Below are 17,702 nucleotides of genomic sequence, written 5' to 3'. Positions count from 1 at the left end.
AAGTCACTTAGCCACTTTGGGACTCCAAAACTTGAAAAATGGCCTGAAGATTACCTCTAAGGTCTCTTCCAACTCTAAACGTATAATCCCATAAACATACATATATATATATATATATATATACTTAGACAAAAATATACAGATAGATGCTATTATTATACGTATATTCTAGGAATCTGGAGTTGGGACGGGTGAGGAAAACTTCAACTAAAAATTCTTTTTTTTTTTTTTTCTTTTTCTTTAATAGCCTTTTATTTACAGGATATATGCATGGGTAACTTTACAGCATTAACAATTGCCAAACCTCTTGTTCCCATTTTTCACCTCTTACCCCCCACCCCCTCCCCTAGATGGCAGGATGACCTCAACTAAAAATTCTAAATCAAATAACCTCGTTAATAAAAACAAGATTTGTGTTTGATTAGAACACCTTATCCCTAGGGGCTGCTGATTGAATCCTTTTCTTAACAGGTTTTAGACTGCGAATAATTCTTCTTATTGCTCTTCCCCCAACGTCTCATCATCTGGTGATATAAATGAAGCATTTGCTTTTTTAAAAAACAAGCTCATGTTGCAGAGGAAAGTTCATAGCCATCAAGTAATACAGTCCTGTCGCTCAGTCAGCTCGACATCTCGTCATTTTTCTCAGTACAGATACCTGGCCTGCGCTTTCCTTCTCCAGCTCATTTTCCAGCTGAGGAGGCTCAGGCAGAGAGAGTTAAGGACTAGGGAGCTGGTGCACGGAGCGGACAGGATTTGACCTCTGGAGAAGTTAGAGTTCCGACTTTTAGTCCCAGCGCTCTACGGACGCACTGCATGACCTGGCAGCTCTGTCAGCGACCGCCGGTGTGACTTCCCTGAGCTGCCCCGTCCTTCTCCATAGAACGAGGGGCTTCAGGGAGAGCGCGACGGACTTGGCTGCACAAGCTGCAAGCTTCAGAGCTGGGCGGGGCCTCGAGGTCATCCAGGGCAACCTCTTCATCACAAGACCTGGATGTTAATCCGGGCTTTGCCACTTATAAAACTCTGTGATCCTCAGACAAAGCGCTTCAATTCCGTCGGTCTCCTTTTCCTTTTTAGTCCCCTTAGGGGACTACTAAGAAGGAACCTTCTACCTACCATTATTATCCTAAGAGCTCAGAGGTCGCCTCCAGTTGAGGCTCTTAGGACAGTCCCTGAATCCTACCTTTCCGCCCTCAGGTTTCGGACCACTTGGTACAGTCCAGTTGGGCTCCGCCCCGTCTCTCTGCAGACAGGGCCCGGGCGGGGCTGGCTCGCGGGGCTCTGAGCCTCTGTGGCTCCTCCCTTGTCCCACGCCAGGCCGGCCGCGTAGGCGCGTCCTGGGAGACTGGCTTTGCACCCGGGGCTTGGGGTGACTTTGCATTTTTGGATTCCGGCGCAGGGACCGAGTTTTGTAGATCAGACCCGAACGGAGTAATCCCAAAGGCTTGCAGAGACCCGAGGCCTGTGGATCTGCGTGAGTAACCCCCCCGCCCCCCCGAAAACAGGAGGAGGGGGCGGGGCTTAGAGCAGACGGTACTGAGGACTTAGGAAGGAGCCGGGCAGGTGAGGATGGCGTGGTCACCGTACCTGGAGCTCCGCAATGCGCCGGGTTTCTCGCGCAAGCTCGGCCTCCTTTAGAGGAGCCGGTGGTCACCCCCTCCCCCATCCTGACCCCCTCTCCCCCTCCCGCTGCCGCGGGATATGTGGAAGAGCCGGGGAAGAGGAGCCCTCCAGCCCTTCCTGCGTGGAGGGGGCCCCTCGGCCCAATAAGTGACCATCGCTACCTCCTCGTATGCTCCGCCTGGGGGGAGTTTCCCTGCTCCTCTAAAGTGCATGATCTTTAGATCTTTGAGCCCCGGAACTTTGCTCGTCCATTCTATGAGTCTGTTTCTATGAAATCGACTTCCCAGCTCGGACCTCGGACTATATTTGTATTACCTAGAAGGGGATTGAGAATGGGAGTGATAATTCGGTTTGGAGGGATGGGGTGAGAGCTTTGGTTTCTGGGCCGCTTTGTGGATGTATAGACTGTGGGAAAAGGTAGACAAATCCTGCCGGTGTCTATGTCTAAAAGTTTGGAACCCTCATGACTCATGCTCCCTTTGTAGAATCCAAAATGGGGGAAAGGGTGCTGGACTTGTAGGCAGGTGTTAGGATCATAAAAACCCAATGTCTGCTTTGCCGTTTACTTACAAGACACTTCCTTTTTCTAAATCTCAGTTTCCTTTCCAGTAAAGTGAGAGGATCTCCCTCAGTTTTGATTCCAATACAGTTTTAACAATGAAGTACTACGATTATGCATGAGTCCTTGTGGCAGATGTAGTCTTGCAAAGATGAAAGAATGGCTCAGATCATCATGGGTCCCATAAAAATCTCTCAAGCGAAAAGGCTTCCCTTGAATGGAAAAAGTTAAAGAAGCCCTCCTCTAGTTAGCTCTCCAAGAGTTTTCATTTTGTTGTTTTGCTTTTTTAATAGTATTTTATTTTTCAAAATACATGCAAAGATAGTTTTCAGCATTCACCTTTGCAAAACCTTGTGTTCCAAATTTTTCTCTCTCTTTCTCTCCTTTTGTCTCCCCTCCCCAAGATAGTAAGTAATCTAAATATTTTAAACATGTATAATTCTTCTAAACGGATTTCCACATTTGTCATGCTTCATAAGAAAAATCAAGTCAAAAGGGGGAAAAAATACTTTGACAAACAAAAAACAGCAATAACAAAAATTATAATACTATTCTTTGATCAGCATTCAGTCCCCATAGTTCTCTCTGGATGTGGATGGCACTTTGTCTCCTAATTGCCCTGAATCACTTCATTGTTGAAAAGAGCTATATCCATCAAAATTGGTTATCATACAATCTTGTTACTGTGTACAGTGTTCTCTTGGTTCTGCTCACTTGGCTCAGCATCAGTTCACATAAGTCTATTAATAGTCTGTAAGACTATTTGTTGCTGAAAAGATCAGACTTCCTTTATATCAGGAGTTTCTTCATCCACTAGTTCCCACTTCATCCACTAGTGAAATCACAGAAAGTCCCTTGTTCACTATCTGTAATGTTATAAATATTTTGTCTATGGACTTTTATTCAGCCTAATAGGATACCATTCATGTAGTACCTAGCACATAGCACAGAAGTGATTAATAAATGCTTGCTGAATGAATTCTGATGAATAGTAATTTGTAATCCACCATTTTAAGCTTTTCAAGTCAGTCACTTCACAAGCATTTTTTAAGCACAATGCTAAGGTGTACAGCCAGGTGATCCAATGGATACAGCACTGGATTTAGATAGGTTATAATAATGTACCTTCTACTTAACAGCTTCCTGGGGGGGAAATAGCCTACCCATTTTACAGACTCAGTCAGTATCTTGAATGGTATTGAACTCAGATTAACTTCAAGGCCAGACCACTTTCAACTACTAGATTGCTTTAGCATATCTCAGGGAGCCAGCAATTTAGGCAAACCTCCCTTAAACTTGAGGTACATTCAAGAAGTGATAAGTGATAAATCCATATCTGAAGAACCATGTGGTAATAGGCACATGTTCGTGACAGATACTTAACATGAGCTTTCTAAACTTTTTATAAGTTAATTTTAAAGTGTGGCTTAAGATTTCTAATAATACTAGAGGGAATATGGCATAAAATGGCTTAATCTAAAATGGTAAAATGACTGACCTTCCTTTCTGGCATTGGGATGAGATGGTGGGAGTGCTATGTGTTTTGGATTAAAATGTTGAAGCCATAAAATCCAGGACTAGAAAGAGGCCTGTGAAGATGGCATGTACTCTTATTATTTCTTAGTGCAGACATTAAACTGCTAAATAGATTTATAGACTCAATCACATTTTAGAGCTAGAAGGTTTACTTTTAATAGCAAAATAGACAATCCCTTTTCACCAACCAGCCAATTGATCAATAATATTAATGAAACACTATGTTCAAGGCACTGTGCTAAGGGCTGATAACAGAAGCATCTCTGAATCTACAATGTTTTTACTTTTAAATGATTTATTGCAATTGTCACTAGACCCCTTTGGGTTGGTCTCCTGTTAGCCATAAAAGAAATTCCCAAGCATATTCTAACATACATAGTCTACAGAATTCCCTTCTGACCACATCTGCTATCATTCTGTCTCTCACTGTGCCTCAATCTTCTACCTTAACTTAATCATAACCTCATAACCTCTACTCTACAAGTTCTTAATGCTTATTCATAGTGTAAAGGGCAGCTAGATAGCACAGTGGATGGAGAGCCCAGCCAAAGTCAAGAAAACTCATCTTCCATATTCCAGAGTTCTAATCTAACCTTGAACACTACCTGTGTGACCTTGAGCAAGTAATTTAACTCTTTGCCTCAGTTCCTTGTCTGTGAAATGAGCTGGAGAAGGAAATGGCAAACCATTTCAGTATCTTTGTCAAGAAAACCCCAAATGGGATCACAAAAAGTAAGGCACAACACAACAGACTGTAATCCTTGCTTTTTGACTTCATTTTCCTCTCTTCTGGATAATTCTTCTATATTTCCTACCTCCCAGAGAACATTTCTTGTAACAATTTAAAAAAAAATAGGAAGAAGAGGAGGATAGAAAATTAAGCAAAATCAATCTCATTATAGACAGTGTTCATAGCTCTTTGTGATCATGCTTAGTCTTTGTAATTTTGCAACATTCATTTTTGGTTATTTTCTGATTGATGATCTTCCAGTTTATATTGTTGTAGTATGTATATTTATAGATTAATTTAAAATCACACACTTAATCTTCTCAATTATTCTATAGAAAGTATGAGCCGGACATTGTGCAAGAAGCTGAGGATAAACTAAAAGGAAAATATAGAAATTAAAAGAAAAAAAAAATAGTCCCTTCTTTCAAAAAGCTTGCATCTTATTAAGAAGAATACATAGAAAGTTTAAATACAGAATTAAAAAAAAAAATTTCTAGGGTGAAGTTAACAATCCAAAAACGGAAATCTGGACAGATTATAAATTAATCTGAGTTTTGAAGGAATCTGGAGATTCTGAGGGAGGACTAAGAAAAGGAAGTGCATTCTAACATTGGGATATGGATGAGAAAGGAGAAAATCAGGTAGATGATTTTGACTGAGTGACCTTTGAGTTTGAATTGGTTTAAGAGATTGAAAATAGGTAAGTATACCAATCTAATTAACTAGGAAAACACAGAGTTCCCAGACAGAAAAAGAGGTATCACAAGGACCACAAGAATAGTAAATAGTGCTGTTGGGGAGTTAATAGACTTTTCAGTAGTAGTTGAAGTATGGATTTGATTAAAAAGTAGAGACAACATAGTGTCACAGTAAATATAGAGTGGTGGACCAAGAGTCAGGAATTTTTGTGGTTCAGTCATTTTCAGTAGTGTCCAACTCTTTGTGACCCCATTTGGGGCTTTCTGGGCAAAGATATTGAAGTAGTTTACTGTTTTCCTTCTCCAGGTCATTTTATGGATGAAGAGCTGAGGCAAAGAGTAAAATAATATCCCCAGGGTTATACAGCCAGTAGGTATTAGAAACTGGACTTTAATTCATCTTCTTGATGGCAAGCCAGATGCATGATCCACTGTGCCACCTAGCTAGATATTAAAATTGGATGTGTGAACTTTTTTCCTTTTAATTTTCAATAACAGCATAATTATTTTATAATTCTATATTTAGATTTTAGAAACATCCCAAGAAAGTTCAAAAGTTTCACTAAACTACACATATTCTCATTACTAATGATCTTTTGATTGCCAACTCTAATATACTTTTCTCAGTCCTCATCTTCCTTGACCTTCTTTGAAGCTTTGACACTGTTAATCATCCTCCTCTCCTTGATAGTCTTAAGTTTTCCTGATACTTGATATTTTCTTATACTTTCTTGTTCTCTATTTCTATCTCTTTTTCTGGATCTTCGTCCTTTTCACCATACCCACTAACTTTAGTTGCATCCCAAAGTTGTGGCCTTTTTCTCCCTCCTTCCCTTATGCTATTACTGCTATTGATCTCTTTATGGGTTCAATCATTATCTCTTTATGAATAATTCTCCAGGCTGTCTATCCAACGCTAACCTTTCCAATCTCTGATTTCCATTCTTGAAAAGAATGTCCTGTAGACTCAACACATCCACCATCCTTAGAGTTCCTGAGGATGGCATCCTGGATATTATGCTTAGCTCTTCACTGGCACTCCCTAACACTCACCCACCCCAAGTCAATTCATTGTCATGTCCTATGGATTCTACCTTCACAACATCTGTCCTGAAACTGTTATTGTCTTGGTGCACATGGGTTATAACCGGACTATTATAGTTACCTTCTGTTTGGTTTCCTTGACTCAAGTCTTTCCTCTCTCTAGACAGTTACCATTGGTATTTCTTTCTCTTTAAACAAAATTCTCTCTCCCTCCCCTATCTTTCTCTGTCACTCATTTTCCTTTTTCTCTGATTCTCGTACACATACCCACAAACCTGCTGCTTCTCTGTAAATTTCAATGGTTCTTTCCTTATTATGTCTAGGATCAGATATAAAATCCTTTTGCCTCAGCAAAAAAAAAAAAATAATAATAATAATATTAGCATCTGCTAGGTGGTATACTGGATAGACCCCTGGACTTTGGAGTAAGGAAGGTCTGAGATCAATTCTTTAGATATTTAGTAAATGTATGAACCTAGCAACTCAGCCTTTCAGCTTTAGTTTCTTTATCTAAAATAGGGGTGGTACAGTATCTAATTCCCTGGACTGTAAGGATAACATGAGAACACATAGACTTTGCAAACTTTAAAGTAATAAATGCTAGCTATTAGTATTGTTGTATACCCAGCACTTTACACAGTGTTTGGCATATAGGAAACACATGCTTATTTCCTTTCTTACTTCTTTCACCAGCCTTTGCCAAAAATTCATAAAGTCATGGCAAGAACTTCAAAAAATTTGGATGAATTTAATAGTAAACTTCTTGAGGCCAAGAAATATTTGAATTCTGTATTTTTATCTTCAGCATTTAATGCTTGTTAAATTATTGGACCTTAGTTTAAAGATCATCTTTTCAAACTGATTACTCATAAAATGGAACTCATCAGTTTGGGAACATTATTTTACATTCCTTATTTTTCTTTTTATAAAGTGCTGCGGGATTTTAATGCCAGCGGGAAGCACATTAATTCTGTGTTCCAGATTCTATTTGGTCTATATTAGTGAACTATTTTTTTTTCCTTTTCCCAGATTAAAGAGAAACATATGAGGACCCCAGAAGCCAGAAAAGGAGGCATTGGCACTGGACTAAAAAGTGGTTGAACTATATAAAACATCGCTTAGAATTTAAAGTAGAAAAAATGAATCTGGAAAGTGATAGCACAGCATCTGAAAGCATTTTTGATATGGATTATGCTTCATGGAAAATCCGTTTAGCATTAGTAGTGGCCGGTTTTGTGTTCTATCTGGGTGTCTTTGTGGTCTGCCATCAGCTCTCTTCCTGTCTTAATGCCACCTATCGATCTCTCGTATCTAAGGAGAAGGTCTTCTGGAATCTTGCTGCCACCCGAGCAGTTTTTGGAGTTCAAAGCTCCATTGCTGGTCTATGGGCTTTGCTTGTAGACCCTGTTCTTTCTGCTGATAAAGGATATTCACAGCAGAACTGGTGCTGGTTTAATATTGCAACTGCAACTGGCTTCTTTTTCTTTGAAAATGCTGCTGTTCATGTGTCAAATTTGGTTTTCTGGACTTTTGACATGTTCTTAGTAGTACATCATCTTTTTGCCTTTCTCGGATTTCTTGGATTAGTGATCAATCTCAGAGCTGGCCACTATCTGGCCATGACAACCCTGCTGCTGGAGATGAGTACCCCTTTTACTTGTATCTCCTGGATGCTTTTAAAGGTAAGTGTTTCTCCTTGAAGGTATGACACTTATTAATGCTACTTAGGGATGTCATGATAGGGTAAAGGGCACAGCAAGGATATTTAAAGAGAAGTGATAATTATGGAAACTGGCATTTATGTAGCCCTTTTATGTTTGTCATATAAAATATGACATTTATGTAGCAGAGCACTTTATATGTGCAAGAAACTTTTTAGATAGATACTTTAAATGAGGAAGCTGAAGGTCAGAGAAATTAAGTGCCTTTATGCAAAAGTAGCTCTGCGTTTGGAGTCATATCATGAGTTTGTGTCCTGGCCTTGACACTTATTAAATGTAAAACATTGAAATAGTTGCAATACTTCTGAATTTTTCTGTAAAGTAAGGCTTTTTGAGGGAAAAGCACTTTCTAAAGCCCTATGCAGGTTATGATCCAGTGCTGTCATTATGGCTTCCCAGGAGAACAATGTATTTAGCAGTAGATTCACTTCTGTTTGATTCCATTTTATTTGAATGTATTTAGAATCTTATGAAAGAAGCAACCCCAAATAAAAAGATTTGGATGGTAGAAAATTTTTTTTGGTAAAAAGAGAACTAGCCTCTGAGTTAACGTGTAAGTTTAAATCCAAATTCAGCGTCATAGTCCATTCCAAATTACTTTCCTTAATTTGCAGATTCTTACCATGTCACTAAAAAACCTTTATTAACTATTGTTTGCATATAGGAGCATATATAGTCTGGTTTCAGTCTGCCCTTGAATCCTTATTTTACACTGTCCTTCACCAAATAGAAAGAATTCAGAGACATTCTCATCAGACTACACGAACAATCTTTTTTTCTCTTGTCCTGCAAACTCCTGTGCTCCTGCATTTGTACAAGCTATATGTCTTCCAACTCCTCTAACACTTCTCCCCTGATGCAATCCTTGCTCTCTATCCCATCTTTAGCACCATGAGAATGGTTTTCTTGGAGTATTTTGCTTTTTTACCACTTTGTTTTTTAACTATGTTTCAGACTTATTTGTGTGCATGTTATATTCCTCTTATTAAATGATTAGCTTGCATCTCTCCTTTATTAAGGTATTGCATGTATAACATGTACTTAGCAGGCACTTAATAAATGTAAAATAGGAATAATTTTAAATTTACTGGAAAAATGTATTGATAGCATGATATTAAAATATTATCACTTTATTTTTCCCCTTGCAGGCTGGCTGGTCTGATTCTCTGTTTTGGAAGGTAAACCAGTGGTTGATGATTCACATGTTTCATGGACGTATGTTTTTGACTTACCACATGTGGTGGGTATGTTTTCAGCACTGGGATGACCTACTGAACAGTCTAGCTCATCCACACCTTGCACTTTTCCTTGTCGGACTGGCCCTCCTTACGTTAATTATTAATCCATACTGGACACACAAGAAGACTCAGCAGCTGCTCAATCCAGTGGATTGGAATTTTGCACATTCAGGACCAAAAAACAGTCAATCTGTAAAAGTGAATGGCCAGACTCTCCAAAGGAAGAGGCAGTAATTTTGTTGGGACAATTAAGTGCCTGCTAAGAACTGAAAAATAAATGGGACACATGCAGTGTTAAAGTCTGAGAAAATTCTTTTACAATTAGTAACAAACTGGTAAATAGTTACTTATTTTGATTTTTGCATTTTCTTGATATTAATTTTGAAGTAGCCATAAAGTATTTTGTTTTTATTTTTAAACCTCAGTTTACTTTTATAAGTGGATTTTGCCCCATAACAAGTTCTTTTGGCTTCCAGGGTTCAATGCATTGAAGTTTACCCATATTGGGTTCATTAGTGTAATATTAAGAAATATGAGGCTTGAATGAAATTTAGAGTCACTTGATAGATTTTTCTTTTCATGTAAGATTTTAGGTTCTGGATTAATTTTGAATCAACATATATTTTCTATTCTTGTTTTAAAAAAATTTTTTTTCTCATAAGGAACTCAAATTGTGGATTAAATTTGAGCCAGCATCTATTTTCTGTTCTTGTTTTAAAAAATTTGTCTTTTTTCATAAGGAACTCTTATTGTGGGCCAACTTTGAGTCAGCATTTATTTTCTGTTCTTGTTTTCATACAGTAATGATTTGTAGCCTTATTTAAAATTAGTAACATTTTAAATTCCAAATGTGCAACAGTGTCATCTAGTGGCAAAATGAAAGATGAACCAATTGATTCTTGAAGATTTAGAAGACTAAACATGGAGAGAAATAATGGAATGAAATGAAGGAACTTTAGTATGGAGTTGGAATTTCAAGACAAGTATTTGAAGGAACTAATGCATATTAAGAGATTCTGATTCATACATTTTTGTTATGAATTTGCACCCCAAAAGCAGGTTACAGTATCATAATTCATTTAAATTCTGTTTAATGTTCTACAAGACACTGAAGTGTAGTTTCTTTTCTTTTTTTTTTTGGACAAGTCTGTTAATTTAGGTGAATCCCTTAAATGAAGGCGAAATTGAGTAGTAATAATTATCTGATATTATGAATGCATTAACTTTCATATTTTTCTCCAAGATTTATCTTTCTATTCCTTTAATAGAGAATGATTTTATTTTTTATTTCGGTTAAATATTCAGTGATTACTTATTGTAAAACAAATAACGATGTGGAAAGTATTTAATTTTTCTAAGTTTTTTTTTTTTTTTTAAGATTGTGGTATCAAGACTGCCTGTCAGAATTGTTAAAATATTAGTTCCCTTATTTAAGTAAATCAATATGCTAAAATTACTGATGTACTAAAATATATTTAAAGTTAACTCTGTTGTTTAAATGTCCATAATCATTGGTATACAGGAACAGGATCTGTGATTTCATTTATCTAGAAAATTCCTTATTAATGCAGGCTAGCCCTTTCTCTTCAACCTATAACCTTAGAGAAAAGTATAGCACATTGAAGTTACCTCAACAGTAGGTATCAGTTGTGTCAGAAATAGGACTTGAATCCAAATCTTCTGACTCTGAAACCAGTTGTCTTCCATGATGCCATTTTAAAGGAAAAGAGTTTAAGGGAAAACTTTTTTTTAATTGATAGTATAAGAGTTAAATGTAATTTTGTAATATTTTAGCTTTTATTTTCTTGCTGAATTATATTTATACTTCAGATAATTCAAGAATCTATTTTGTCAACAGCAGCTTCTTCCATTAAAGCAATTGGGTAGTACAGGACTTATCATACTGGACCCAAAGTTAGAAAGACACTTCACTAACCATGTTATCCTGGGCATCTCACATAACCTCTGTGTGCCTCGGTTTCCTCATCTACAAAATAGAGAAAATAATAGCACCTATCTCTCAGAGTCATTGTAAGGATGATATATTTTTAAGCAATTTACAAACCTTAGCATACTATATAAATGCTGCCATTATTTTGTTGAAAAAAAAAAAAAACTTAGTTATAATCCCTATGATACTATGTGTTTCTAAACTTAAGATGGTTGATCTCTAGGTGATGAAATATTCTTCTACTGCCACAAACTCAGCCTTTTCAGCATGTCCAAACATGCAAGAGCTGGTGTTTCATTAAAATAGCCTTTGAAACCTTAAGGTTATCCCCATTCTGAGCCAAGGCATCAGAGGACCTCAATTAATGAAAGATGAATTGTTAGAAAAGAAGTTTTAAAGTAATTTTATGTGTATCTTTCACTATCAAGAGAGTGACTGGTTCTGAATGCATCATCCCTGAGCTACTTCATAAGTACAAATCTCATTTATAGTGTATTTATAGGGATAGTCTCAAGGATTCTTGGTCACATTTTGCTTATACCAACTCTCCTCTCCTCATACTTGGTTGTGTAACTAGCTGTAACTTTTGCCCAGTTTTTTTAATATTTAAAAATTCAAATCAAAGAAATTCAGAATTATTTAAATGTATGGTTCTTCAGGGGTTTTAAGGTTTTCCAGATTGCATTTTGTATGAAGTCACTTTTTTTGAAAAGCACCTTTACAATGTTTGCATAATTAATAAGATTAGGTGAGAGGAAATATTAAATAATTTCAACATGGTATAATTACATGATTAGAATTGGGTAGAAATATGCTAAATGTGTTTTTAAAGTGGTGGTTCTTACCCTGGAAATCATTGGTGAAATTTTAAGTTAATGTATATAAAACCTACTGGTATCAAGTTAGATTTTTTAATGGTTAAGATTTTAAAATCTAGAGGTCATGTTAATATCTTCAAAGTACAGCTCACTAACTGCCTACTCCTCAAATGACTTGAATATTTTCTGTTCAGTTTATCTTTTTCGGTGCAGTCACAATAGTATTAGCTTTCTCTTCAAAAGCAGGAAAGTGCAACTTGTATTAGCAGTACCAAGTGAAATCCCAGTTCTATATAACAATAAATTAACCTTGCTATTTATTATAGAGCTTTAGTTGTGGATATTTTATTTCTTAAAGATACAAAATGTGATCAGCACTCTTGAGTGACAATAAAGCTCAGTTTACTTTGTAGTTTTTAAACCTAATTATTAACTGAACACAACAAATATGGGTCTTTGAAGAATAGTAAAAATTATGATCAGAGAAATGAGTAATATGAAAAGAACTGAATATATGGTGAGGTGCAAAGAGTCAGGTAGATAGTCTTAACTGTTTTATTGATGTCTCATAATAGAGAGGAATACCTTCAAAATCTTAAGTGAATCCACTTGTCATGAATTTACAGAAAGACAGAGATAGGAGTTCTACAAGTATGAATGGGTTGCAAACTGCCTCATTAGAAGAAACATTCAAGTTGATGAAGTAACAGTTCCACTGTGTATTTTTAAATTTTTTTAAGAATTTTAATTTCTTACCTTTATTAGGAGGGGAGGAATGTCATTTCTCTAGATCATGCTGTCCATTCACCTTTTTTTGCCCTTCATAGCTTGAGTCTTATTATGCTTCTATTATGTGCCAGGCAGAGTGCTTAATGCTAGCATACAGTATACTATTGGGATATAGAGATACAAGGATAGAGACTGGAGGTCCCACTGTCTAATATTTAGTATCCTTATAATTATAGACAGGTCACTTAAACTAATGAAATGTGTACTACTTACACAGAAGAGCTACGATGGAAAAAGTGCTCTATAGATCATAAAGTGCCTCAGAAATGTAAATAAGTTATTAGTATCAAACATTTTATAAAGTAATGGGCCGGCCCATATTCCCATTTTTAAGATTCCTACTATGGCTATGTCCTTTTAAATATTTCAATAAATCTATGTTTTCATTAATACTAATTTTCTTTAATGCTTTAAGGTTTCTAAAGAAATTTCCTTCCTAAAATCTTGTGAAGTATTCATGCAAACACTTCCTCATTTAAATTGAGTTTCTTTTATTTTGTAACAATAAAGCAGGGACCTTGAGCCTTATACATGAGCCACTTAAAACTCAATCCCCTCCCCTTTCACTATGACTATTACTACCCCTCTTCTCTTAATAAGAAAATAATAAATTTAAAAACCTTTCTTTGTAACAAAAGTGTATAGTGACCCAAAACAAATCCATTTATTGGAAGAATCTGAAAAAGGATGACTCATTTTGTGTCTCTAGGCTCTCACTTTTGCCAAGAGGTGGAAAGCATGATTCCTCTTGGCCTCATGTTTGATCATTGTGTTGATCATAGTCCTCTAATTTCTCACAGTTGTTTTTCTTTGCAGTGTATGAAAATCTGTCTGTATATGTGTGTGTGTGTGTGTGTGTGTGTGTGTGTGTGTGTGTGTGTGTGTGTGTGTTTAAATATGCTTTTTCCCCTAAGAATGAAATCTTCAAAACAGATTTTTATCTTTTTATCTCATTACATGCCATTATCAAATATAGATGTTTCTGAGCTAGAATTAAATCTTAGTCCTCTCATGTCTCAAAAGTTCTTATCTCTTGACAAAACCAGGTTTCTTTCTGCTTTGTAACATCAGTTAACTTTGCTAACGATTAAAACACTTCCTCTAAGATTCTCTTCCATATCTAAATTTTATGATTTCTGAAAAGGAAGTTACTGGCCCAATGAATTTATTTTTTAATTTATTTCTAATATAAAACTAAATGTATATTTTGCTACCACAGTATTTGTTTTCTGGATGTTGTCATAAAAATCTTCAAGTAATAAGTGGTTCTTTCTCCCCCAATTATGTATCGAAAGTAAAATGGATATTATTTTATCAGAAAGGGTTTTGTATTGCCATTTTCAGTCATGTTCAACTCTTTGCCCATTTAGGGTATTATTGTCAAAGAGCCAAAAAATGGTTTTCCATTTTCTTCTCCAGCTCATTTTACAGAGGATATGAGCTGCAAACGGTGACTTGCCCAGAATCATACAACTAGTGTCTGACGACATATTTGAACTCAGGAAGATGAGTCTGATTTCAAGACAGACATTCTATATCCACTTAGCTACCTAACAACTTTTATCAGAAAGATGATACTGCTAAAAAATAAAAATAATTCAACATTAAGTTGTGTAATTTTATACATCACATTTTAAAAATTAGCACTAAAACTAGGCTACTCAAAATAAGTCACTAAGCATAACCTATGAAAATAAACATTAAGTAGACAGCCCTAAACTGGAAATATCACATGTCCCACCTATACAGCAGTCCTTGAAACCTTAACATCTTTTTTTCCCCACCACTAGCATTAACCTCCCTTAAAACTATAAGAGGTAGGTGTAGCTTGCTGAAAATAGCCTCAGATTAGGGGACAGGAGAATTTCTAACAATTTTTTGGGGGAGGATAATGGACCCCTTTTCAGAATCTTGTTTTTATTTTTTAATACATTATGTATTAAATATATACATATGTATATGCATACACATGTATGTATGTATATATGTATAGTAAATGCATAGGATTAAAAAGAAACCAATTGTATTGAGATAATCTTTTTATTTTTAAATACACAGACCCCAGGTTAAGAATACCTGGATTAGATGATCTATATATAACCTATCCCTAAAACCTAATGACACTTTGTATAAATGTTCAAATAAAAGACCAATGCAATATAAGGAAGTGACTTAACTAGAACTTTGGAAAGTAGAGAAAAGCGGAAAAGAAATTTACTGTGGTGGAATAGAAATTAAAATAATGGGCAATAAAAGAAAATACCAATGGGGGATATGGTTTCAGGTTTGATTATAAGTTTCTAATGCTATATTTGTTACATTATACTTTACCCCAGTATCCTCCTTCACCTCCCAGAGTCATCTCAAATAACAAGTAACATTTGTAAAAGATCACAAAGGAAGAAAAACAACTAATCAATAGAGAAAAAGTCTGAAAATGAGGGATGTTGTAACACCTATGGAACTCTTTGAGCACATTCTCTCAACTTCATCTAAGCTTGTTTATAACTTCATAAAATTCACTTTTGATGTGTATATATAACATAGGTGCAATTCTTTTTATTTTCATTGCAAGAACATTAACATTCTATTACATCCATATATCACAATTTATTAACCAGTCCCCAATCTTAAGTGTTTACTATTTCTAATTCTTTACTTTCACAAAAAAAAGTGCTGGCATATATATGGCTTGTTAATGGCTTCCTTGGGGTAGAATTTCTAACAATGGAATTTCTGGGTGAAAATGTAAGGACACTTCAATCTCTTTATTTGTATCTTTTAAAATTGTTTTCCAAAATGATTGCAATGATTGACAGCCCCACCAACAATATATTGGTATGCCTAAGCTTCTATAATGTACCCAGCATTGACTAAATTGTCATTTTTTGGTCATCTTTATCAATTGCAAATGTGAGGTAAATTCTGGGGGTTGTTTTGATTTGCATTTCTCTTATTAGTGATTTGAAACATTCATATGATAAATTTCAAATTTTCTTAGAACTGTGTTTCTTTTGTTCCCGTGTTCCTGTGTTCTTTTGACTATTTACATACCAGAAACTAATTGGTTGTTGGTCTTACATTTGTACTAATTAGATAATAAATCTTTATCAGAAATTTGATAAGATATCCTCCAATTTGGCACTTCCTTTCTTCTAGGTGCATTTTTTTTTCCGCTACAGAAACATTTTTAGTTCATGTAAAAGTATCTATTTTGTCTTTAGTAATTGCCTTTGTCCCTTGTTAGGTTATAAATACATTTCCTACCCCATAATTGTAAGAGATCTGTAATTGACTTCTATTGGGAGGTGATACTATGATGTTAAGGTTGTAATGTAAATGTAAATGTAAATGGTTACATTTAGAATAGAATATGATGTTAAATATATAAAACGACCAAACTGCTTTCCATTTTTCATAAGGATTTTTTTTCCTTATTCAAGTGCTGTTTTCTACTTTATGGGAATTGTTAAGTTGCCTGATTTTTGATTCTCCCTTGTCTAGTCTGTTTTTCTGTTTCTAGTCTGTTACCTCTGTTTTTTAACCAATATCAAATAATTTTGATGACTGCTGCTGTTTAATTTGTCAATTAATTTGAGACTCCCTTCATCCATACCTGTTTTCATTTCTTCTTTTGATATTCTAAACCTTTTGTTTTTCTAAATGTTTTTCCCGTTGTTTTATAAAGTTCAATTTGGTAATTTGATTGGTTTATTATTAAACATGTAAGTTACTTTTTTTGATGATGTCATTTAAAAAATTTACATTTAAGTTTTACAAAGAGCTTTCTTTACATACAATATCTCAGTTAGTCCTCACAACAACCCTGTGAAGCAAGTACTATTATCATTATCTTCATTTTACAGATAAGGAAATTGAGGCACAGCGATATTTATTTTTATTATATTTGCTCAGTCCAACCACGAGCAATTTTCTGGACATTTAAATTCTGTTAGAATCTTTTGTGACTTCAGTAGACTAATCCCCAGATACTTAATAAATTCTGGAATTTCTCTTTTCATTACTGTCTTTTGGATTTTGTTATTATACAGAAATGCAGTAGGATTGAATATTTTGTTGAAAACCAGAGAGCCTAGTTAAGTGGTCAAATGAGCAGAATTACAAATTCAGATTAAAGTTGTTATTAAGCAAACCAATTGAATCCAAGTTTTGGAGTGAATTAACTTTTAAAGCAAAGATCTGCATCTGGTTGAAGAACAAAAGCAGCACATAGAGGCACCTTGAGGAAAATTTTGGTGATAAGAGTCTTTCTGTCCTAAACAAGTTTCACTTTATAATTATGTATATATAAATTTTAACTTGCTTATTTATTTTCTACTTCACTCCCTTGCTATCTTAATTTGTCAGTAAGAATTTTATTTGGAATTTCATTTTACCTTGAAGGTAACTGAGATACATAATGAATCCAATTTCCACATTGTTCAGTCCAAAACTATACATTTCATTTTGCCCCTGCTGATTCCATTATTTTAAGAGATGAATAGAATGCTTTATCTGAATTCATGAGTATTACATTGATGAAAGTTCCTAAATGTTTCAAAATTTTATTTTTTTGTTGCTATTTGTGTGTGAGGCAATCGGGATTAAGTGACTTGCCCAGGATCACACAATCAGCATGTGTTAAATGTCTGAGACTGGATTTGAACTCAGGTCCTCCCAACTTCAGGGCCTGTGCTCTCTCCACCACATCATCTAGCTGTCATCTAGATGTTTTCCTGGTTCTGCTTACTTTGTATAAATTCATTTAGTTCTTAGGTTTCTTTGAAATTATTATATCACAATAGTATTCCATTACATTCATACGCCATAATTCCTTCAACCATTTCTTAATTGAAGTGTATCCTCTTAATTATCTATTGCTAATGATTCTTATAAATTTGAAGCAGTTCAATATATGTGTAGGAAATAAAACTTTCAGAAACTTGCTTCAAAGCTTTTTTTTTCTCAAGGGAAGTAGTTAACAGATTTTTC

At 35.3% G+C, this 17,702-nt stretch overlaps 1 protein-coding gene across 2 annotated transcripts; it reads left to right on the top strand.

Moving 5' to 3' along the window:
- Positions 1-1,242: 1,242 nt before the first annotated feature.
- CLN8 (CLN8 transmembrane ER and ERGIC protein) lies at positions 1,243-13,100 on the top strand. Of its 2 annotated transcripts, none has more exons than XM_003757917.4 (3): positions 1,243-1,477; positions 7,223-7,875; positions 9,063-13,100. In XM_003757917.4, the coding sequence occupies exons 2-3, from the start codon at positions 7,333-7,335 to the stop codon at positions 9,384-9,386; spliced, it is 867 nt and encodes a 288-aa protein (XP_003757965.1). In that variant the 5' UTR covers positions 1,243-1,477; positions 7,223-7,332; the 3' UTR covers positions 9,387-13,100. The 2 variants fall into 2 exon arrangements, with proteins under 2 accessions (XP_003757965.1, XP_031807011.1); XM_031951151.1 differs by lacking the exon at positions 1,243-1,477 and adding an exon at positions 1,484-1,566.
- The last annotated feature ends 4,602 nt before the right edge of the window (positions 13,101-17,702 follow it).

This window comes from Sarcophilus harrisii, chromosome 2, assembly GCF_902635505.1.
Source record: "Sarcophilus harrisii chromosome 2, mSarHar1.11, whole genome shotgun sequence".
Taxonomy (NCBI): Eukaryota; Metazoa; Chordata; class Mammalia; order Dasyuromorphia; family Dasyuridae; genus Sarcophilus; species Sarcophilus harrisii.
The sequence above is the reverse complement of the archived record's forward strand: the minus strand, read 5'-3'. Positions and strand labels throughout refer to the sequence as shown.

Coding starts and splice junctions, on each gene's coding strand:
- CLN8 (XM_003757917.4), top strand. CDS start 7,333: ATGAATCTGGAAAGTGATAGCACAGCATCTGAAAGCATTTTTGATATG. Junction 7,876..9,062: donor TCTCCTGGATGCTTTTAAAG/GTAAGTGTTTCT, acceptor TTCCCCTTGCAG/GCTGGCTGGTCTGATTCTCT.